General features: G+C 46.8%; 1 protein-coding gene across 5 annotated transcripts in view; it reads left to right on the top strand.

The window, feature by feature from the left end:
- The window catches only part of agbl5 (AGBL carboxypeptidase 5), a 64,081-nt gene extending 40,377 nt beyond the window's left edge, over nucleotides 1-23,704 (top strand). For all 5 annotated transcript variants that reach the window (XM_071412368.1, XM_071412369.1, XM_071412365.1 and 2 more), the window contains 5 exons: nucleotides 14,725-14,801; nucleotides 15,090-15,142; nucleotides 22,448-22,611; nucleotides 22,741-22,856; nucleotides 23,289-23,704. In XM_071412368.1, coding sequence (XP_071268469.1) covers nucleotides 14,725-14,801; nucleotides 15,090-15,142; nucleotides 22,448-22,611; nucleotides 22,741-22,856; nucleotides 23,289-23,360 — 482 coding nt within the window. In that variant the 3' untranslated portion in view covers nucleotides 23,361-23,704. The remainder of the gene's footprint in view (nucleotides 1-14,724; nucleotides 14,802-15,089; nucleotides 15,143-22,447; nucleotides 22,612-22,740; nucleotides 22,857-23,288) is intronic.
- Nucleotides 23,705-24,348: the final 644 nt, after the last annotated feature.

Raw genomic sequence — 24,348 nt, 5'->3', positions numbered from 1 at the left:
TGGATAGGAACATAACCTAGACTCTAGACAGGAGGAGACTGGATAGGAACATAACCTAGACTCTAGACAGGAGGAGACTGGATAGGAACATAACCTAGACTCTAGACAGGAGGAGACTATATAGGAACATAACCTAGACTCTAGACAGGAGGAGACTGGATGGGAACATAACCTAGACTCTAGACAGGAGGAGACTGGATACGAACATAACCTAGACTCTAGACAGGAGGAGACTGGATGGGAACATAACCTAGACTCTAGACAGGAGGAGACTGGATAGGAACATAACCTAGACTCTAGACAGGAGGAGACTGGATGGGAACATAACCTAGACTCTAGACAGGAGGAGACTGGATGGGAACATAACCTAGACTCTAGACAGGAGGAGACTGGATGGGAACATAACCTAGACTCTAGACAGGAGGAGACTGGATAGGAACATAACCTAGACTCTAGACAGGAGGAGACTGGATAGGAACATAACCTAGACTCTAGACAGGAGGAGACTGGATAGGAACATAACCTAGACTCTAGACAGGAGGAGACTGGATAGGAACATAACCTAGACTCTAGACAGGAGGAGACTGGATAGGAACATAACCTAGACTCTAGACAGGAGGAGACTGGATAGGAACATAACCTAGACTCTAGGACAGGAGGAGACTGGATAGGAACATAACCTAGACTCTAGACAGGAGGAGACTGGATAGGAACATAACCTAGACTCTAGGACAGGAGGAGACTGGATAGGAACATAACCTAGACTCTAGACAGGAGGAGACTGGATAGGAACATAACCTAGACTCTAGGACAGGAGGAGACTGGATAGGAACATAACCTAGACTCTAGACAGGAGGAGACTGGATAGGAACATAACCTAGACTCTAGACAGGAGGAGACTGGATAGGAACATAACCTAGACTCTAGACAGGAGGAGACTGGATAGGAACATAACCTAGACTCTAGAAAGGAGGAGACTGGATAGGAACATAACCTAGACTCTAGACAGGAGGAGATTGGATAGGAACATAACCTAGACTCTAGACAGGAGGAGACTGGATAGGAACATAACCTAGACTCTAGACAGGAGGAGACTGGATGGGAACATAACCTAGACTCTAGACAGGAGGAGACTGGATGGGAACATAACCTAGACTCTAGGACAGGAGGAGACTGGATAGGAACATAACCTAGACTCTAGACAGGAAGAGACTGGATAGGAACATAACCTAGACTCTAGACAGGAGGAGACTGGATAGGAACATAACCTAGACTCTAGACAGGAGGAGACTGGATAGGAACATAACCTAGACTCTAGACAGTAGGAGACTGGATGGGAACATAACCTAGACTCTAGACAGGAGGAGACTGGATAGGAACATAACCTAGACTCTAGACAGTAGGAGACTGGATAGGAACATAACCTAGACTCTAGACAGGAGGAGACTGGATAGGAACATAACCTAGACTCTAGACAGGAGGAGACTGGATAGGAACATAACCTAGACTCTAGACAGGAGGAGACTGGATAGGAACATAACCTAGACTCTAGACAGGAGGAGACTGGATAGGAACATAACCTAGACTCTAGACAGGAGGAGACTGGATAGGAACATAACCTAGACTCTAGGACAGGAGGAGACTGGATAGGAACATAACCTAGACTCTAGACAGGAGGAGACTGGATAGGAACATAACCTAGACTCTAGACAGGAGGAGACTGGATAGGAACATAACCTAGACTCTAGACAGGAGGAGACTGGATAGGAACATAACCTAGACTCTAGGACAGGAGGAGACTGGATAGGAACATAACCTAGACTCTAGACAGGAGGAGACTGGATAGGAACATAACCTAGACTCTAGACAGGAGGAGACTGGATAGGAACATAACCTAGACTCTAGACAGGAGGAGACTGGATAGGAACATAACCTAGACTCTAGACAGGAGGAGACTGGATAGGAACATAACCTAGACTCTAGACAGGAGGAGACTGGATGGGAACATAACCTAGACTCTAGACAGGAGGAGACTGGATAGGAACATAACCTAGACTCTAGACAGTAGGAGACTGGATGGGAACATAACCTAGACTCTAGACAGGAGGAGACTGGATGGGAACATAACCTAGACTCTAGACAGGAGGAGACTGGATGGGAACATAACCTAGACTCTAGACAGGAGGAGACTGGATAGGAACATAACCTAGACTCTAGACAGGAGGAGACTGGATAGGAACATAACCTAGACTCTAGACAGGAGGAGACTGGATAGGAACATAACCTAGACTCTAGACAGGAGGAGACTGGATGGGAACATAACCTAGACTCTAGACAGGAGGAGACTGGATAGGAACATAACCTAGACTCTAGACAGGAGGAGACTGGATAGGAACATAACCTAGACTCTAGACAGGAGGAGACTGGATAGGAACATAACCTAGACTCTAGACAGGAGGAGACTGGATAGGAACATAACCTAGACTCTAGAAAGGAGGAGACTGGATAGGAACATAACCTAGACTCTAGACAGGAGGAGATTGGATAGGAACATAACCTAGACTCTAGACAGGAGGAGACTGGATAGGAACATAACCTAGACTCTAGACAGGAGGAGACTGGATAGGAACATAACCTAGACTCTAGACAGGAGGAGACTATATAGGAACATAACCTAGACTCTAGACAGGAGGAGACTGGATGGGAACATAACCTAGACTCTAGACAGGAGGAGACTGGATACGAACATAACCTAGACTCTAGACAGGAGGAGACTGGATGGGAACATAACCTAGACTCTAGACAGGAGGAGACTGGATAGGAACATAACCTAGACTCTAGACAGGAGGAGACTGGATGGGAACATAACCTAGACTCTAGACAGGAGGAGACTGGATGGGAACATAACCTAGACTCTAGACAGGAGGAGACTGGATGGGAACATAACCTAGACTCTAGACAGGAGGAGACTGGATAGGAACATAACCTAGACTCTAGACAGGAGGAGACTGGATAGGAACATAACCTAGACTCTAGACAGGAGGAGACTGGATAGGAACATAACCTAGACTCTAGACAGGAGGAGACTGGATAGGAACATAACCTAGACTCTAGACAGGAGGAGACTGGATAGGAACATAACCTAGACTCTAGACAGGAGGAGACTGGATAGGAACATAACCTAGACTCTAGACAGGAGGAGACTGGATAGGAACATAACCTAGACTCTAGACAGGAGGAGACTGGATAGGAACATAACCTAGACTCTAGACAGGAGGAGACTGGATAGGAACTTAACCTAGACTCTAGACAGGAGGAGACTGGATGGGAACATAACCTAGACTCTAGACAGGAGGAGACTGGATGGGAACATAACCTAGACTCTAGGACAGGAGGAGACTGGATAGGAACATAACCTAGACTCTAGACAGGAAGAGACTGGATAGGAACATAACCTAGACTCTAGACAGGAGGAGACTGGATAGGAACATAACCTAGACTCTAGACAGGAGGAGACTGGATAGGAACATAACCTAGACTCTAGACAGTAGGAGACTGGATGGGAACATAACCTAGACTCTAGACAGGAGGAGACTGGATAGGAACATAACCTAGACTCTAGACAGTAGGAGACTGGATAGGAACATAACCTAGACTCTAGACAGGAGGAGACTGGATAGGAACATAACCTAGACTCTAGACAGGAGGAGACTGGATAGGAACATAACCTAGACTCTAGACAGGAGGAGACTGGATAGGAACATAACCTAGACTCTAGACAGGAGGAGACTGGATAGGAACATAACCTAGACTCTAGACAGGAGGAGACTGGATAGGAACATAACCTAGACTCTAGGACAGGAGGAGACTGGATAGGAACATAACCTAGACTCTAGACAGGAGGAGACTGGATAGGAACATAACCTAGACTCTAGACAGGAGGAGACTGGATAGGAACATAACCTAGACTCTAGACAGGAGGAGACTGGATAGGAACATAACCTAGACTCTAGGACAGGAGGAGACTGGATAGGAACATAACCTAGACTCTAGACAGGAGGAGACTGGATAGGAACATAACCTAGACTCTAGACAGGAGGAGACTGGATAGGAACATAACCTAGACTCTAGACAGGAGGTGACTGGATAGGAACATAACCTAGACTCTAGACAGGAGGAGACTGGATAGGAACATAACCTAGACTCTAGACAGGAGGAGACTGGATGGGAACATAACCTAGACTCTAGACAGGAGGAGACTGGATAGGAACATAACCTAGACTCTAGACAGTAGGAGACTGGATGGGAACATAACCTAGACTCTAGACAGGAGGAGACTGGATGGGAACATAACCTAGACTCTAGACAGGAGGAGACTGGATGGGAACATAACCTAGACTCTAGACAGGAGGAGACTGGATAGGAACATAACCTAGACTCTAGACAGGAGGAGACTGGATAGGAACATAACCTAGACTCTAGACAGGAGGAGACTGGATAGGAACATAACCTAGACTCTAGACAGGAGGAGACTGGATGGGAACATAACCTAGACTCTAGACAGGAGGAGACTGGATAGGAACATAACCTAGACTCTAGACAGGAGGAGACTGGATAGGAACATAACCTAGACTCTAGACAGGAGGAGACTGGATAGGAACATAACCTAGACTCTAGACAGGAGGAGACTGGATAGGAACATAACCTAGACCAGGGGTGTCAAACATACGGCCCGCGGGCCGGAACCGGCCCCCAAGGAGGTTCGATCAGGCCCGCAGGATAATTTGAAAGTGGAAAAAATGCATAAAAGACATGGAATTAATATTTTTAATTCGCTGCAATTCATGGATTATCCGCTAAGGGGCGCACTCTTTCCATCAGAGTAGAAGACAAGCCGCATCACTGAGACAGACTGAAAACAGCAGACGGTATCAATGCGCCATCTGCTGCTTGTTACGACGTTGTTAATACCTTGGTCTCTACCTCTCCGCTACACCCTCATTAGCCAAAATGTCGTTATCCAAACGGAGAAAAGTAGATAAGGAGTGTAGAATTTTCAAAGAAAAATGGACCACGTCCTATTTATTTACAGAGATGCACGGAAAACCTTCGTGCTTGGTGTGTTTGCAACAAGTTTCGGTATTGAAGGAATATAATATTCGACGCCACTACGAGACTCATCACAGCGAAAAATATGACGGCTTGCAAGGACAACTGAGAAGAGATAAGATTAACGAATTGCTGGCGGGTCTGAGGAAACAGCAGTCAACTTTCATCCAGAGCCGAGAAGTCAGTGAAGCAGCGGTAAAAGCCAGCTATATTTTCCTAATGTTCTTGTGCTTCTTTACACCAAAACAAAGGAAAGACATGATATTTTGGTTATTTATAGCAGAGTATGGTATAATTTTAATGGTCCGGCCCACTTGACATCTCCCTAGGCCGTATGTGGCCCACGATGCGAAATGAGTTTGACACCCCTGACCTAGACTCTAGACAGGAGGAGACTGGATAGGAACATAACCTAGACTCTAGACAGGAGGAGACTGGATGGGAACATAACCTAGACTCTAGACAGGAGGAGACTGGATAGGAACATAACCTAGACTCTAGGACAGGAGGAGACTGGATGGGAACATAACCTAGACTCTAGACAGGAGGAGACTGGATAGGAACATAACCTAGACTCTAGACAGGAGGAGACTGGATAGGAACATAACCTAGACTCTAGACAGGAGGAGACTGGATAGGAACATAACCTAGACTCTAGACAGGAGGAGACTGGATAGGAACATAACCTAGACTCTAGACAGGAGGAGACTGGATAGGAACATAACCTAGACTCTAGACAGGAGGAGACTGGATAGGAACATAACCTAGACTCTAGACAGGAGGAGACTGGATAGGAACATAACCTAGACTCTAGACAGGAGGAGACTGGATAGGAACATAACCTAGACTCTAGACAGGAGGAGACTGGATGGGAACATAACCTAGACTCTAGACAGGAGGAGACTGGATAGGAACATAACCTAGACTCTAGACAGGAGGAGACTGGATAGGAACATAACCTAGACTCTAGACAGGAGGAGACTGGATAGGAACATAACCTAGACTCTAGACAGGAGGAGACTGGATAGGAACATAACCTAGACTCTAGACAGGAGGAGACTGGATAGGAACATAACCTAGACTCTAGACAGGAGGAGACTGGATAGGAACATAACCTAGACTCTAGACAGGAGGAGACTGGATGGGAACATAACCTAGACTCTAGACAGGAGGAGACTGGATAGGAACATAACCTAGACTCTAGACAGGAGGAGACTGGATAGGAACATAACCTAGACTCTAGACAGGAGGAGACTGGATAGGAACATAACCTAGACTCTAGACAGGAGGAGACTGGATGGGAACATAACCTAGACTCTAGACAGGAGGAGACTGGATAGGAACATAACCTAGACTCTAGACAGGAGGAGACTGGATAGGAACATAACCTAGACTCTAGACAGGAGGAGACTGGATAGGAACATAACCTAGACTCTAGACAGGAGGAGACTGGATAGGAACATAACCTAGACTCTAGACAGGAGGAGACTGGATAGGAACATAACCTAGACTCTAGACAGGAGGAGACTGGATAGGAACATAACCTAGACTCTAGACAGGAGGAGACTGGATAGGAACATAACCTAGACTCTAGACAGGAGGAGACTGGATGGGAACATAACCTAGACTCTAGACAGGAGGAGACTGGATAGGAACATAACCTAGACTCTAGACAGGAGGAGACTGGATAGGAACATAACCTAGACTCTAGACAGGAGGAGACTGGATAGGAACATAACCTAGACTCTAGACAGGAGGAGACTGGATGGGAACATAACCTAGACTCTAGACAGGAGGAGACTGGATAGGAACATAACCTAGACTCTAGACAGGAGGAGACTGGATAGGAACATAACCTAGACTCTAGACAGGAGGAGACTGGATAGGAACATAACCTAGACTCTAGACAGGAGGAGACTGGATAGGAACATAACCTAGACCAGGGGTGTCAAACATACGGCCCGCGGGCCGGAACCGGCCCCCAAGGAGGTTCGATCAGGCCCGCAGGATAATTTGAAAGTGGAAAAAATGCATAAAAGACATGGAATTAATATTTTTAATTCGCTGCAATTCATGGATTATCCGCTAAGGGGCGCACTCTTTCCATCAGAGTAGAAGACAAGCCGCATCACTGAGACAGACTGAAAACAGCAGACGGTATCAATGCGCCATCTGCTGCTTGTTACGACGTTGTTAATACCTTGGTCTCTACCTCTCCGCTACACCCTCATTAGCCAAAATGTCGTTATCCAAACGGAGAAAAGTAGATAAGGAGTGTAGAATTTTCAAAGAAAAATGGACCACGTCCTATTTATTTACAGAGATGCACGGAAAACCTTTGTGCTTGGTGTGTTTGCAACAAGTTTCGGTATTGAAGGAATATAATATTCGACGCCACTACGAGACTCATCACAGCGAAAAATATGACGGCTTGCAAGGACAACTGAGAAGAGATAAGATTAACGAATTGCTGGCGGGTCTGAGGAAACAGCAGTCAACTTTCATCCAGAGCCGAGAAGTCAGTGAAGCAGCGGTAAAAGCCAGCTATATTTTCCTAATGTTCTTGTGCTTCTTTACACCAAAACAAAGGAAAGACATGATATTTTGGTTATTTATAGCAGAGTATGGTATAATTTTAATGGTCCGGCCCACTTGACATCTCCCTAGGCCGTATGTGGCCCACGATGCGAAATGAGTTTGACACCCCTGACCTAGACTCTAGACAGGAGGAGACTGGATAGGAACATAACCTAGACTCTAGACAGGAGGAGACTGGATGGGAACATAACCTAGACTCTAGACAGGAGGAGACTGGATAGGAACATAACCTAGACTCTAGGACAGGAGGAGACTGGATGGGAACATAACCTAGACTCTAGACAGGAGGAGACTGGATAGGAACATAACCTAGACTCTAGACAGGAGGAGACTGGATAGGAACATAACCTAGACTCTAGACAGGAGGAGACTGGATAGGAACATAACCTAGACTCTAGACAGGAGGAGACTGGATAGGAACATAACCTAGACTCTAGACAGGAGGAGACTGGATAGGAACATAACCTAGACTCTAGACAGGAGGAGACTGGATAGGAACATAACCTAGACTCTAGACAGGAGGAGACTGGATAGGAACATAACCTAGACTCTAGACAGGAGGAGACTGGATAGGAACATAACCTAGACTCTAGACAGGAGGAGACTGGATGGGAACATAACCTAGACTCTAGACAGGAGGAGACTGGATAGGAACATAACCTAGACTCTAGACAGGAGGAGACTGGATAGGAACATAACCTAGACTCTAGACAGGAGGAGACTGGATAGGAACATAACCTAGACTCTAGACAGGAGGAGACTGGATAGGAACATAACCTAGACTCTAGACAGGAGGAGACTGGATAGGAACATAACCTAGACTCTAGACAGGAGGAGACTGGATAGGAACATAACCTAGACTCTAGACAGGAGGAGACTGGATGGGAACATAACCTAGACTCTAGACAGGAGGAGACTGGATAGGAACATAACCTAGACTCTAGACAGGAGGAGACTGGATAGGAACATAACCTAGACTCTAGACAGGAGGAGACTGGATAGGAACATAACCTAGACTCTAGACAGGAGGAGACTGGATGGGAACATAACCTAGACTCTAGACAGGAGGAGACTGGATAGGAACATAACCTAGACTCTAGACAGGAGGAGACTGGATAGGAACATAACCTAGACTCTAGACAGGAGGAGACTGGATAGGAACATAACCTAGACTCTAGACAGGAGGAGACTGGATAGGAACATAACCTAGACTCTAGACAGGAGGAGACTGGATAGGAACATAACCTAGACTCTAGACAGGAGGAGACTGGATAGGAACATAACCTAGACTCTAGACAGGAGGAGACTATATAGGAACATAACCTAGACTCTAGACAGGAGACTGGATGGGAACATAACCTAGACTCTAGACAGGAGGAGACTATATAGGAACATAACCTAGACTCTAGACAGGAGGAGACTGGATGGGAACATAACCTAGACTCTAGACAGGAGGAGACTATATAGGAACATAACCTAGACTCTAGACAGGAGGAGACTATATAGGAACATAACCTAGACTCTAGACAGGAGGAGACTGGATAGGAACATAACCTAGACTCTAGACAGGAGGAGACTGGATGGGAACATAACCTAGACTCTAGACAGGAGGAGACTGGATAGGAACATAACCTAGACTCTAGACAGGAGGAGACTATATAGGAACATAACCTAGACTCTAGACAGGAGGAGACTGGATGGGAACATAACCTAGACTCTAGACAGGAGGAGACTATATAGGAACATAACCTAGACTCTAGACAGGAGGAGACTGGATAGGAACATAACCTAGACTCTAGACAGGAGGAGACTGGATAGGAACATAACCTAGACTCTAGACAGGAGGAGACTGGATAGGAACATAACCTAGACTCTAGACAGGAGACTGGATAGGAACATAACCTAGACTCTAGACAGGAGGAGACTGGATGGGAACATAACCTAGACTCTAGACAGGAGGAGACTGGTTAGGAACATAACCTAGACTCTAGGACAGGAGGAGACTGGATAGGAACATAACCTAGACTCTAGGACAGGAGGAGACTGGATAGGAACATAACCTAGACTCTAGACAAGAGGAGACTGGATGGGAACATAACCTAGACTCTAGACAGGAGGAGACTGGATGGGAACATAAACTAGACTCTAGACAGGAGGAGACTGGATAGGAACATAACCTAGACTCTAGACAGTAGGAGACTGGATAGGAACATAACCTAGACTCTAGACAGGAGGAGACTGGATAGGAACATAACCTAGACTCTAGACAGGAGGAGACTGGATGGGAACATAACCTAGACTCTAGACAGGAGGAGACTGGATAGGAACATAACCTAGACTCTAGACAGTAGGAGACTAGATGGGAACATAACCTAGACTATAGACAGGAGGAGACTGGATAGGAACATAACCTAGACTCTAGACAGTAGGAGACTGGATGGGAACATAACCTAGACTCTAGACAGGAGGAGACTGGATAGGAACATAACCTAGACTCTAGACAGGAGGAGACTGGATAGGAACATAACCTAGACTCTAGACAGGAGGAGACTGGATAGGAACATAACCTAGACTCTAGACAGGAGGAGACTATATAGGAACATAACCTAGACTCTACACAGGAGGAGACTGGATAGGAACATAACCTAGACTCTAGACAGGAGGAGACTGGATAGGAACATAACCTAGACTCTAGACAGGAGGAGACTGGATAGGAACATAACCTAGACTCTAGACAGGAGGAGACTGGATGGGAACATAACCTAGACTCTAGACAGTAGGAGACTGGATGGGAACATAACCTAGACTCTAGACAGGAGGAGACTGGATAGGAACATAACCTAGACTCTAGACAGGAGGAGACTGGATAGGAACATAACCTAGACTCTAGACAGGAGGAGACTGGATGGGAACATAACCTAGACTCTAGACAGGAGGAGACTGGATAGGGACATAACCTAGACTCTAGACAGGAGGAGACTGGATAGGAACATAACCTAGACTCTAGACAGGAGGAGACTGGATGGGAACATAACCTAGACTCTAGACAGGAGGAGACTGGATAGGAACATAACCTAGACTCTAGACAGGAGGAGACTGGATGGGAACATAACCTAGACTCTAGACAGGAGGAGACTGGATAGGAACATAACCTAGACTCTAGACAGGAGGAGACTGGATAGGAACATAACCTAGACTCTAGACAGGAAGAGACTGGATAGGAACATAACCTAGACTCTAGACAGGAGGAGACTATATAGGAACATAACCTAGACTCTAGACAGGAGGAGACTGGATAGGAACATAACCTAGACTCTAGACAGGAGGAGACTGGATGGGAACATAACCTAGACTCTAGACAGGAGGAGACTGGATAGGAACATAACCTAGACTCTAGACAGGAGGAGACTGGATGGGAACATAACCTAGACTCTAGACAGGAGGAGACTGGATAGGAACATAACCTAGACTCTAGACAGGAGGAGACTGGATAGGAACATAACCTAGACTCTAGACAGGAGGAGACTGGATAGGAACATAACCTAGACTCTAGACAGGAGGAGACTGGATAGGAACATAACCTAGACTCTAGACAGGAGGAGACTGGATAGGAACATAACCTAGACTCTAGACAGGAGGAGACTGGATAGGAACATAACCTAGACTCTAGACAGTAGGAGACTGGATGGGAACATAACCTAGACTCTAGACAGGAGGAGACTGGATTGGAACATAACCTAGACTCTAGACAGGAGGAGACTGGATAGGCAACATAACCTAGACTCTAGACAGGAGGAGACTGGATAGGAACATAACCTAGACTCTAGACAGGAGGAGACTGGATAGGAACACAACCTAGACTCTAGACAGGAGGAGACTGGATAGGAACATAACCTAGACTCTAGACAGGAGGAGACTGGATAGGAACATAACCTAGACTCTAGACTGGAGGAGACTGGATGGGAACATAACCTAGACTCTAGACATGAGGAGACTCGATGGGAACATAACCTAGACTCTAGACAGGAGGAGACTGGATAGGAACATAACCTAGACTCTAGACTGGAGGAGACTGGATGGGAACATAACCTAGACTCTAGACAGGAGGAGACTGGATAGGAACATAACCTAGACTCTAGACAGGAGGAGACTGGATGGGAACATAACCTAGACTCTAGGACAGGAGGAGACTGGATAGGAACATAACCTAGACTCTAGACAGGAGGAGACTGGATAGGAACATAACCTAGACTCTAGACTGGAGGAGACTGGATGGGAACATAACCTAGACTCTAGACAGTAGGAGACTGGATGGGAACATAACCTAGACTCTAGACAGGAGGAGACTGGATAGGAACATAACCTAGACTCTAGACAGTAGGAGACTGGATAGGAACATAACCTAGACCTTAGACAGGAGGAGACTGGATAGGAACATAACCTAGACTCTAGACAGGAGGAGACTGGATAGGAACATAACCTAGACTCTAGACAGTAGGAGACTGGATGGGAACATAACCTAGACTCTAGACAGGAGGAGACTGGATAGGAACATAACCTAGACTCTAGACAGGAGGAGACTGGATAGGAACATAACCTAGACTCTAGACAGGAGGAGACTGGATAGGAACATAACCTAGACTCTAGGACAGGAGGAGACTGGATAGGAACATAACCTAGACTCTAGACAGGAGGAGACTGGATAGGAACATAACCTAGACTCTAGACAGGAGGAGACTGGATAGGAACATAACCTAGACTCTAGACAGTAGGAGACTGGATAGGAACATAACCTAGACTCTAGACAGGAGGAGACTGGATGGGAACATAACCTAGACTCTAGACAGGAGGAGACTGGATAGGAACATAACCTAGACTCTAGACAGGAGGAGACTGGATGGGAACATAACCTAGACTCTAGACAGGAGGAGACTGGATAGGAACATAACCTAGACTCTAGACAGGAGGAGACTGGATGGGAACATAACCTAGACTCTAGACAGTAGGAGACTGGATGGGAACATAACCTAGACTCTAGACAGGAGGAGACTGGATAGGAACATAACCTAGACTCTAGACAGTAGGAGACTGGATGGGAACATAACCTAGACTCTAGACAGGAGGAGACTGGATAGGAACATAACCTAGACTCTAGACAGGAGGAGACTGGATGGGAACATAACCTAGACTCTAGACAGGAGGAGACTATATAGGAACATAACCTAGACTCTAGACAGGAGGAGACTGGATAGGAACATAACCTAGACTCTAGACAGGAGGAGACTGGATAGGAACATAACCTAGACTCTAGACAGGAGGAGACTGGATGGGAACATAACCTAGACTCTAGACAGGAGGAGACTGGATAGGAACATAACCTAGACTCTAGACAGGAGGAGACTATATAGGAACATAACCTAGACTCTAGACAGGAGGAGACTGGATAGGAACATAACCTAGACTCTAGACAGGAGGAGACTGGATAGGAACATAACCTAGACTCTAGACAGTAGGAGACTGGATGGGAACATAACCTAGACTCTAGACAGGAGACTGGATAGGAACATAACCTAGACTCTAGACAGGAGGAGACTGGATAGGAACATAACCTAGACTCTAGACAGGAGGAGACTGGATAGGAACATAACCTAGACTCTAGACAGGAGGAGACTGGATGGGAACATAACCTAGACTCTAGACAGTAGGAGACTGGATGGGAACATAACCTAGACTCTAGATAGTAGGAGACTGGATAGGAACATAACCAAGACTCTAGACAGGAGGAGACTGGATAGGAACATAACCTAGACTCTAGACAGGAGGAGACTGGATAGGAACATAACCTAGACTCTAGACAGGAGGAGACTGGATAGGAACATAACCTAGACTCTAGACAGGAGGAGACTGGATAGGAACATAACCTAGACTCTAGACAGGAGGAGACTGGATAGGAACATAACCTAGACTCTAGACAGGAGGAGACTGGATAGGAACATAACCTAGACTCTAGACAGGAGGAGACTGGATAGGAACATAACCTAGACTCTAGACAGGAGGAGACTGGATAGGAACATAACCTAGACTCTAGACAGGAGGAGACTGGATAGGAACATAACCTAGACTCTAGACAGGAGGAGACTGGATAGGAACATAACCTAGACTCTAGACAGGAGGAGACTGGATAGGAACATAACCTAGACTCTAGACAGGAGGAGACTGGATAGGAACATAACCTAGACTCTAGACAGTAGGAGACTGGATGGGAACATAACCTAGACTCTAGACAGGAGGAGACTGGATGGGAACATAACCTAGACTCTAGACAGGAGGAGACTGGATGGGAACATAACCTAGACTCTAGACAGGAGGAGACTGGATAGGAACATAACCTAGACTCTAGACAGGAGGAGACTGGATAGGAACATAACCTAGACTCTAGACAGGAGGAGACTGGATAGGAACATAACCTAGACTCTAGACAGGAGGAGACTGGATAGGAACATAACCTAGACTCTAGACAGGAGGAGACTGGATAGGAACATAACCTAGACTCTAGACAGGAGGAGATTGTCCCTCACGCCTCTCTGATTGGTTAATAGACCTTATGTCTGTGACAGAGATCCGTAGTGTAGTGAATTGTGCAAACTGTAGGCCTTCATGTGTGAAAATGTTATCATTACACACACACACACACACACACACACACACACACACACACACACACACACACACACACACACACACACACACACACACACACACACACACACACACTGACGAAGACTATGAGCTAGAATCCAGCTAGTGAACTGTCAGTGATGCAGCCATGACAACCCTGGACCACTGACTTCACCAATCGGCTGGGAGGATGCGGTCTGTGATTGGGTGAGAGAGCTGTCAGTCAGCCCAGTAATGAATGATGGTCATTGTGTGTGTGGACTGATTGACGTGCTTCATTCTCCTGATACGTCACTTCCTGGTTGTATGTGACGTCCAGCCCCTCCCTGTGGTTGCTAGGCTACAGCTGTCCAGACGTGCTGGGGGTGGTGGGGAGGAGAGAGTTCCCTATCCGGCCGGGACGACCAAACACACAGGTACACACATACACACCTCCCCACTGACACACAGGTACACACACACACACACACACCTCCCCACCGACACACACACACACACACATACACACACACATACACACACACACACACACATACACAGACACACACACACACACGCCTCATGCACACACACACACACACACACACACACACACACACACACACACACACACACACACACACACACACACACACACACACGCCTCATGCACACAGACACCCCACTAACAGTTTCTCCTGTCTGTCTCTCTTTCTGTGTGTCAGGCTGCTGGGAAAGAGGGACCTCTGAACATCCTGTCCTCCATCAAGTACACCAGGTAACACTGTGTGTGTGTGTGTGTGTGTGTGTGTGTGTGTGTGTGTGTGTGTGTGTGTGTGTGTGTGTGTGTGTGTGTGTGTGTGTGTGTGTGTGTGTGTGTGTGTGTGTGTGTGTGTGTGTGTGTGTGTGTACCTGTGTGTCAGTGGGGAGGTGTGTGTGTGTGTGTGTCATATGTAAGAAACTGTTGTGAGCCGTGTCTCTTACTCTCTCTCTCCTCTGTCTCTTACCTGTCTTATCTGTCTATCCTTTATCTACCTACCTGTCTATCTGTCTATCCTTTATCTACCTACCTGTCTGTCTGTCTTATCTGTCTATCCTTTACCTACCTACCTGTCTGTCTGTCTTATCTGTATATCCTTTATCTACCTACCTGTCTGTCTGTCTTACCTGTCTAACCTCTATCTACCTACCTGTCTGTCTGTCTTACCTGTCTAACCTCTATCTACCTACCTGTCTGTCTGTCTTACCTGTCTAACATCTATCTACCTACCTGTCTGTCTGTCTTACCTGTCTAACCTCTATCTACCTGTTTGTCTTACCTGTCTAACCCCTATCTATCTACTTGTCTGTCTGTCTTACCTGTCTAACCTCTATCTACCTACCAGTCTGTCTGTCTCTCTCTTACCTGTTTAACGTCTGTCTGTCTGTCTGTCTGTCTGTCTGTCTGTCTGTCTGTCTGTCTGTCTAACCTCTATCTACCTGTCTAACCTGTCTACCTACCTGTCTGTTTGTCTAGCTGTCTGTCTCTTACCTGTCTGTCTATTTGTTTTTATATATGTATTTGTATTTATTATGGATCCCCATTAGTTCCTGCCAAGGCAGCAGCTACTCTTCCTGGGGTTTATTATGGATCCCCATTAGTTCCTGCCAAGGCAGCAGCTACTCTTCCTGGGGTTTATTATGGATCCCCATTTAGTTCCTGCCAAGGCAGCAGCTACTCTTCCTGGGGTTTATTATGGATCCCCATTAGTTCCTGCCAAGGCAGCAGCTACTCTTCCTGGGGTTTATTATGGATCCCCATTAGTTCCTGACAAAGCAGCAGCTACTCTTCCTGGGGTTTATTATGGATCCCCATTTGTTCCTGCCAAGGCAGCAGCTACTCTTCCTGGGGTTTATTATGGATCCCCATTAGTTCCTGCCAAAGCAGCAGCTACTCTTCCTGGGGTTTATTATGGATCCCCATTTAGTTCCTGCCAAGGCAGCAGCTACTCTTCCTGGGGTTTATTATGGATCCCCATTAGTTCCTGCCAAGGCAGCAGCTACTCTTCCTGGGGTTTATTATGGATCCCCATTAGTTCCTGACAAGGCAGCAGCTACTCTTCCTGGGGTTTATTATGGATCCCCATTAGTTCCTGCCAAGGCAGCAGCTACTCTTCCTGGGGTTTATTATGGATCCCCATTAGTTCCTGCCAAGGCAGCAGCTACTCTTCCTGGGGTTTATTATGGATCCCCATTAGTTCCTGCCAAGACAGCAGCTACTCTTCCTGGGGTTTATTATGGATCCCCATTAGTTCCTGTTAAGGCAGCAGCTACTCTTCCTGGGGTTTATTATGGATCCCCATTAGTTCCTGCCAAGGCAGCAGCTACTCTTCCTGGGGTTTATTATGGATCCCCATTAGTTCCTGCCAAGGCAGCAGCTACTCTTCCTGGGGTTTATTATGGATCCCCATTAGTTCCTGACAAAGCAGCAGCTACTCTTCCTGGGGTTTATTATGGATCCCCATTTGTTCCTGCCAAGGCAGCAGCTACTCTTCCTGGGGTTTATTATGGATCCCCATTAGTTCCTGCCAAGGCAGCAGCTACTCTTCCTGGGGTTTATTATGGATCCCCATTTAGTTCCTGCCAAGGCAGCAGCTACTCTTCCTGGGGTTTATTATGGATCCCCATTAGTTCCTGCCAAGGCAGCAGCTACTCTTCCTGGGGTTTATTATGGATCCCCATTAGTTCCTGACAAAGCAGCAGCTACTCTTCCTGGGGTTTATTATGGATCCCCATTTGTTCCTGCCAAGGCAGCAGCTACTCTTCCTGGGGTTTATTATGGATCCCCATTAGTTCCTGCCAAAGCAGCAGCTACTCTTCCTGGGGTTTATTATGGATCCCCATTTAGTTCCTGCCAAGGCAGCAGCTACTCTTCCTGGGGTTTATTATGGATCCCCATTAGTTCCTGCCAAGGCAGCAGCTACTCTTCCTGGGGTTTATTATGGATCCCCATTAGTTCCTGACAAAGCAGCAGCTACTCTTCCTGGGGTTTATTATGGATCCCCATTTGTTCCTGCCAAGGCAGCAGCTACTCTTCCTGGGGTTTATTATGGATCCCCATTAGTTCCTGCCAAAGCAGCAGCTACTCTTCCTGGGGTTTATTATGGATCCCCATTTGTTCCTGCCAAGGCAGCAGCTACTCTTCCTGGGGTTTATTATGGATCCCCATTAGTTCCTGCCAAGGCAGCAGCTACTCTTCCTGGGGTTTATTATGGATCCCCATTAGTTCCTGACAAAGCAGCAGCTACTCTTCCTGGGGTTTATTATGGATCCCCATTTGTTCCTGCCAAGGCAGCAGCTACTCTTCCTGGGGTTTATTATGGATCCCCATTAGTTCCTGCCAAAGCAGCAGCTACTCTTCCTGGGGTTTATTATGGATCCCCATTAGTTCCTGCCAAGGCAGCAGCTACTCTTCCTGGGGTTTATTATGGATCCCCATTAGTTCCTGCCAAGGCAGTGGCTACTCTTCCTGGGGTTTATTATGGATCCCCATTAGTTCCTGCCAAGGCAGTGGCTACTCTTCCTGGGGTTTATTATGGATCCCCATTAGTTCCTACCAAAGCAGCAGCTACTCTTCCTGGGGTTTATTATGGATCCCCATTAGTTCCTGCCAATACAGCAGCTACTCTTCCTGGGGTTTATTATGGATCCCCATTAGTTCCTGTCAATACAGCAGCTACTCCTCCTGGGGTTTATTATGGATCCCCATTAGTTCCTGCCAAGGCAGCAGCTACTCTTCCTGGGGTTTATTATGGATCCCCATTAGTTCCTGCCAAAGCAGCAGCTACTCTTCCTGGGGTTTATTATGGATCCCCATTAGTTCCTGCCAAGACAGCAGCTACTCTTCCTGGGGTTTATTAAGGATCCCCATTAGTTCCTGCCAAGGCAGCAGCTACTCTTCCTGGGGTTTATTATGGATCCCCATTAGTTCCTGCCAAGGCAGTGGCTACTCTTCCTGGGGTTTATTATGGATCCCCATTAGTTCCTGCCAAGGCAGTGGCTACTCTTCCTGGGGTTTATTATGGATCCCCATTAGTTCCTACCAAAGCAGCAGCTACTCTTCCTGGGGTTTATTATGGATCCCCATTAGTTCCTGCCAATACAGCAGCTACTCTTCCTGGGGTTTATTATGGATCCCCATTAGTTCCTGTCAATACAGCAGCTACTCCTCCTGGGGTTTATTATGGATCCCCATTAGTTCCTGCCAAGGCAGCAGCTACTCTTCCTGGGGTTTATTATGGATCCCCATTAGTTCCTGCCAAGGCAGCAGCTACTCTTCCTGGGGTTTATTATGGATCCCCATTAGTTCCTGCCAAGACAGCAGCTACTCTTCCTGGGGTTTATTATGGATCCCCATTAGTTCCTGTTAAGGCAGCAGCTACTCTTCCTGGGGTTTATTATGGATCCCCATTAGTTCCTGCCAAGGCAGCAGCTACTCTTCCTGGGGTTTATTATGGATCCCCATTAGTTCCTGCCAAGGCAGCAGCTACTCTTCCTGGGGTTTATTATGGATCCCCATTAGTTCCTGACAAAGCAGCAGCTACTCTTCCTGGGGTTTATTATGGATCCCCATTTGTTCCTGCCAAGGCAGCAGCTACTCTTCCTGGGGTTTATTATGGATCCCCATTAGTTCCTGCCAAGGCAGCAGCTACTCTTCCTGGGGTTTATTATGGATCCCCATTTAGTTCCTGCCAAGGCAGCAGCTACTCTTCCTGGGGTTTATTATGGATCCCCATTAGTTCCTGCCAAGGCAGCAGCTACTCTTCCTGGGGTTTATTATGGATCCCCATTAGTTCCTGACAAAGCAGCAGCTACTCTTCCTGGGGTTTATTATGGATCCCCATTTGTTCCTGCCAAGGCAGCAGCTACTCTTCCTGGGGTTTATTATGGATCCCCATTAGTTCCTGCCAAAGCAGCAGCTACTCTTCCTGGGGTTTATTATGGATCCCCATTTAGTTCCTGCCAAGGCAGCAGCTACTCTTCCTGGGGTTTATTATGGATCCCCATTAGTTCCTGCCAAGGCAGCAGCTACTCTTCCTGGGGTTTATTATGGATCCCCATTAGTTCCTGACAAAGCAGCAGCTACTCTTCCTGGGGTTTATTATGGATCCCCATTTGTTCCTGCCAAGGCAGCAGCTACTCTTCCTGGGGTTTATTATGGATCCCCATTAGTTCCTGCCAAAGCAGCAGCTACTCTTCCTGGGGTTTATTATGGATCCCCATTTGTTCCTGCCAAGGCAGCAGCTACTCTTCCTGGGGTTTATTATGGATCCCCATTAGTTCCTGCCAAGGCACCAGCTACTCTTCCTGGGGTTTATTATGGATCCCCATTAGTTCCTGCCAAGGCAGCAGCTACTCTTCCTGGGGTTTATTATGGATCCCCATTTAGTTCCTGCCAAGGCAGCAGCTACTCTTCCTGGGGTTTATTATGGATCCCCATTAGTTCCTGCCAAGGCAGCAGCTACTCTTCCTGGGGTTTATTATGGATCCCCATTAGTTCCTGACAAAGCAGCAGCTACTCTTCCTGGGGTTTATTATGGATCCCCATTTGTTCCTGCCAAGGCAGCAGCTACTCTTCCTGGGGTTTATTATGGATCCCCATTAGTTCCTGCCAAAGCAGCAGCTACTCTTCCTGGGGTTTATTATGGATCCCCATTTAGTTCCTGCCAAGGCAGCAGCTACTCTTCCTGGGGTTTATTATGGATCCCCATTAGTTCCTGCCAAGGCAGCAGCTACTCTTCCTGGGGTTTATTATGGATCCCCATTAGTTCCTGCCAAAGCAGCAGCTACTCTTCCTGGGGTTTATTATGGATCCCCATTTGTTCCTGCCAAGGCAGCAGCTACTCTTCCTGGGGTTTATTATGGATCCCCATTAGTTCCTGCCAAAGCAGCAGCTACTCTTCCTGGGGTTTATTATGGATCCCCATTTGTTCCTGCCAAGGCAGCAGCTACTCTTCCTGGGGTTTATTATGGATCCCCATTAGTTCCTGCCAAGGCAGCAGCTACTCTTCCTGGGGTTTATTATGGATCCCCATTAGTTCCTGCCAAGGCAGCGGCTACTCTTCCTGGGGTTTATTATGGATCCCCATTAGTTCCTGCCAAGGCAGTGGCTACTCTTCCTGGGGTTTATTATGGATCCCCATTAGTTCCTACCAAAGCAGCAGCTACTCTTCCTGGGGTTTATTATGGATCCCCATTAGTTCCTGCCAATACAGCAGCTACTCTTCCTGGGGTTTATTATGGATCCCCATTAGTTCCTGTCAATACAGCAGCTACTCCTCCTGGGGTTTATTATGGATCCCCATTAGTTCCTGCCAAGGCAGCAGCTACTCTTCCTGGGGTTTATTATGGATCCCCATTAGTTCCTGCCAAGGCAGCAGCTACTCTTCCTGGGGTTTATTATGGATCCCCATTAGTTCCTGCCAAGACAGCAGCTACTCTTCCTGGGGTTTATTATGGATCCCCATTAGTTCCTGTTAAGGCAGCAGCTACTCTTCCTGGGGTTTATTATGGATCCCCATTAGTTCCTGTTAAGGCAGCAGCTACTCTTCCTGGGGTTTATTATGGATCCCCATTAGTTCCTGCCAAGGCAGTGGCTACTCTTCCTGGGGTTTATTATGGATCCCCATTAGTTCCTACCAAAGCAGCAGCTACTCTTCCTGGGGTTTATTATGGATCCCCATTAGTTCCTGCCAATACAGCAGCTACTCTTCCTGGGGTTTATTATGGATCCCCATTAGTTCCTGTCAATACAGCAGCTACTCCTCCTGGGGTTTATTATGGATCCCCATTAGTTCCTGCCAAGGCAGCAGCTACTCTTCCTGGGGTTTATTATGGATCCCCATTAGTTCCTGCCAAGGCAGCAGCTACTCTTCCTGGGGTTTATTATGGATCCCCATTAGTTCCTGCCAAGACAGCAGCTACTCTTCCTGGGGTTTATTATGGATCCCCATTAGTTCCTGTTAAGGCAGCAGCTACTCTTCCTGGGGTTTATTATGGATCCCCATTAGTTCCTGCCAAGGCAGCAGCTACTCTTCCTGGGGTTTATTATGGATCCCCATTAGTTCCTGCCAAGGCAGCAGCTACTCTTCCTGGGGTTTATTATGGATCCCCATTAGTTCCTGTCAAGGCAGCAGCTACACTTCCTGGGGTTTATTATGGATCCTCATTAGTTCCTGCCAAGGCAGCAGTTACTCTTCCTGGGGTTTATTATGGATCCTCATTAGTTCCTGTCAAGACAGCAGCTACTCTTCCTGGGGTTTATTATGGATCCCCATTAGTTCCTGCCAAGGCAGCAGCTACTCTTCCTGGGGTTTATTATGGATCCCCATTAGTTCCTGCCAAGGCAGCAGCTACTCTTCCTGGGGTTTATTATGGATCCCCATTAGTTCCTGCCAAGGCAGCAGCTACACTTCCTGGGGTTTATTATGGATCCCCATTAGTTCCTGCCAAGCCAGCAGCTACTCTTCCTGGGGTTTATTATGGATCCCCATTAGTTCCTGCCAAGACAGCAGCTACTCTTCCTTCCAACTGTATTGAATCAGGTCGCGGGCCACATACGGCCCCCGGTCCTTTGCTCAGGCCTGGTCTACATGGACAAGTTCAAATCTTAATTATGGGATTTCTGTTGTTTTGAATTTGGCGCCCTGCAATTTCACTGGCTGTTGTCGAGGTGGGACGCTACCGTCCCACTTGTACCAGAGAGGTTAAAACTTGTTTTTCAACCACTCCACAAATTTCTTGTTAACAAGCAGAGATGAACGTACTTTGGTGCGAGGGGTGCAAATCAATCCCAGAACAACAGCAAAGGACCTTTTGAAGATGCTGGAGGAAACTGGTACAATAGTATCAGACAGGGAATTTTTACAGGGATTAAATGTCAGGAATTGTGAAAAACTGAGTTAAAATGTTATTGTCTAAGGTGTATGTAAACTTCCAACTTCAACTGTACCTGTCTGTCTCTTACCTGTCTAACGTCTGTCTGTCTATCTGTCTGTCTGTTACCTGTCTTAACCTCTATCAATCTACCTGTCTGTCTGTCCAGGTGTGAGCTGCAGCCTCGGGCCAGCCGTATCCCCATCAGGAGGGCGGAGTCAACCACAGACACGCCCACTGCTGGCCTTAACCCCGCCTCCTCTGGCAGCTGGGAGGAGTCAACTACCATGAGGGTCTGGAGACTCCTGAAACCTGGCCTCCGCAGACACCTAGGTACACACACACACACACACACACTCACACACACACACACACACACTCACTCTCTCTCTCTCTGTAGGTACATGATTATATATCGTGTGTTTGTGTAAATAGATGATTATATATCGTGTGTTTGTGTAGGTGTGCCGGAGAAGGAGATTCCTTCGTTGCGTCTTGTTTCCAGAGCCCTGCTGAAGAACACGGACAGGAGATCCCTCTACACACATTCTAGTACTGAAGACACCACAGAGCCACAAGTAACCACCGCACACACAGACTCACCACAGAGACTCACCACAGAGACTCACCACACAGACTCACCACACAGACTCACCACACAGACTCACCACACAGACTCACCACAGAGACTCACCACACAGACTCACCACAGAGACTCACCACAGAGACTCACCACACAGACTCACCACAGAGACTCACCACAGAGACTCACCACAGAGACTCACCACAGAGACTCACCACACAGACTCACCACACAGACTCACCACACAGACTCACCACACAGACTCACTACACAGACTCACTACACAGACTCACCACACAGACTCACCACAGAGACTCACTACACAGATTCACACCACAGACTCACCACAGACTCACACCACAGACTCAGCACAACTAAACACACCCGAAACATACACCACCTAGCAGTGTGTGTCCTGTGTTTGTAGGTTTGTGAGGAGAAGACCGGGTTCGAGGCTGAGGCAGTGTGTGAAACAGCACCCCTGTGTGGAGAGGCATGATAACTACACCTTCCCAACCAGGACAGTGGGGACTGGATCCAGTCTGACTGACACACACATCCCTCTGAGAGACCAGGCACCTGTTGGCACCAAAACACCTTTTAGACAGAACTATTTTATTAAATCTTTTTAAATGTGTGATTCTTATACGTGTGTGTGTTGAAATACTGCAGTGTGTATTGTGTCATGTAAAGCTTCTTGTGTGTTTCTCTGCATGACCAGTGAAGTATTATAATCTGAATATATCATGTATTTAATGACCTGTAAAGTATTATAATCTGAATATATCATGTATTTAATGACCTGTGAAGTATTATAATCTGAATATATCATGTATTTAATGACCTGTAAAGTATTATAATCTGAATATATCATGTATTTAATGACCTGTAATGTATTATAATCTGAATATATCATGTATTTAATGACCTGTAAAGTATAATAATCTGAATATATCATGTATTTAATGATCATAGGAAAGCCATCCCCTCTCTCTCAGCATTCCTATAAAGGCTCCTGTATATAGTGCACTACTTTGGAGCAGGGCCCTATATAGTGCACTACTTTGGAGCAGGGCCCTATATCGTGCTCTACTTTGGAGCAGGGCCCAATATAGTGCACTACTTTGGAGCAGGGCCCTATATAGTGCACTACTTTGGAGCAGGGCCCAATATAGTGCACTACTTTGGAGCAGGGCCCTATATAGTGCACTACTTTGGAGCAGGGCCCTATATAGTTTAGTACTTTGGAGCAGGGCCCTATATAGTGCACTACTTTGGAGCAGGGCCCTATATAGTTAAGTACTTTGGAGCAGGGCCCTATATAGTTTAGTCCTTTGGAGCAGGGCCCTATATAGTTAAGTACTTTGGAGCAGGGCCCTATATAGTGCACTACTTTGGAGCAGGGCCCTATATAGTTAAGTACTTTGGAGCAGGGCCCTATATAGTTTAGTCCTTTGGAGCAGGGCCCTATATAGTTAAGTACTTTG

This window comes from Salvelinus alpinus, chromosome 8 (assembly GCF_045679555.1).
Source record: "Salvelinus alpinus chromosome 8, SLU_Salpinus.1, whole genome shotgun sequence".
NCBI lineage: Eukaryota > Metazoa > Chordata > Actinopteri > Salmoniformes > Salmonidae > Salvelinus > Salvelinus alpinus.
Note: the sequence above shows the minus strand (reverse complement) of the source record. Positions and strands in the feature narration are given on the sequence as shown.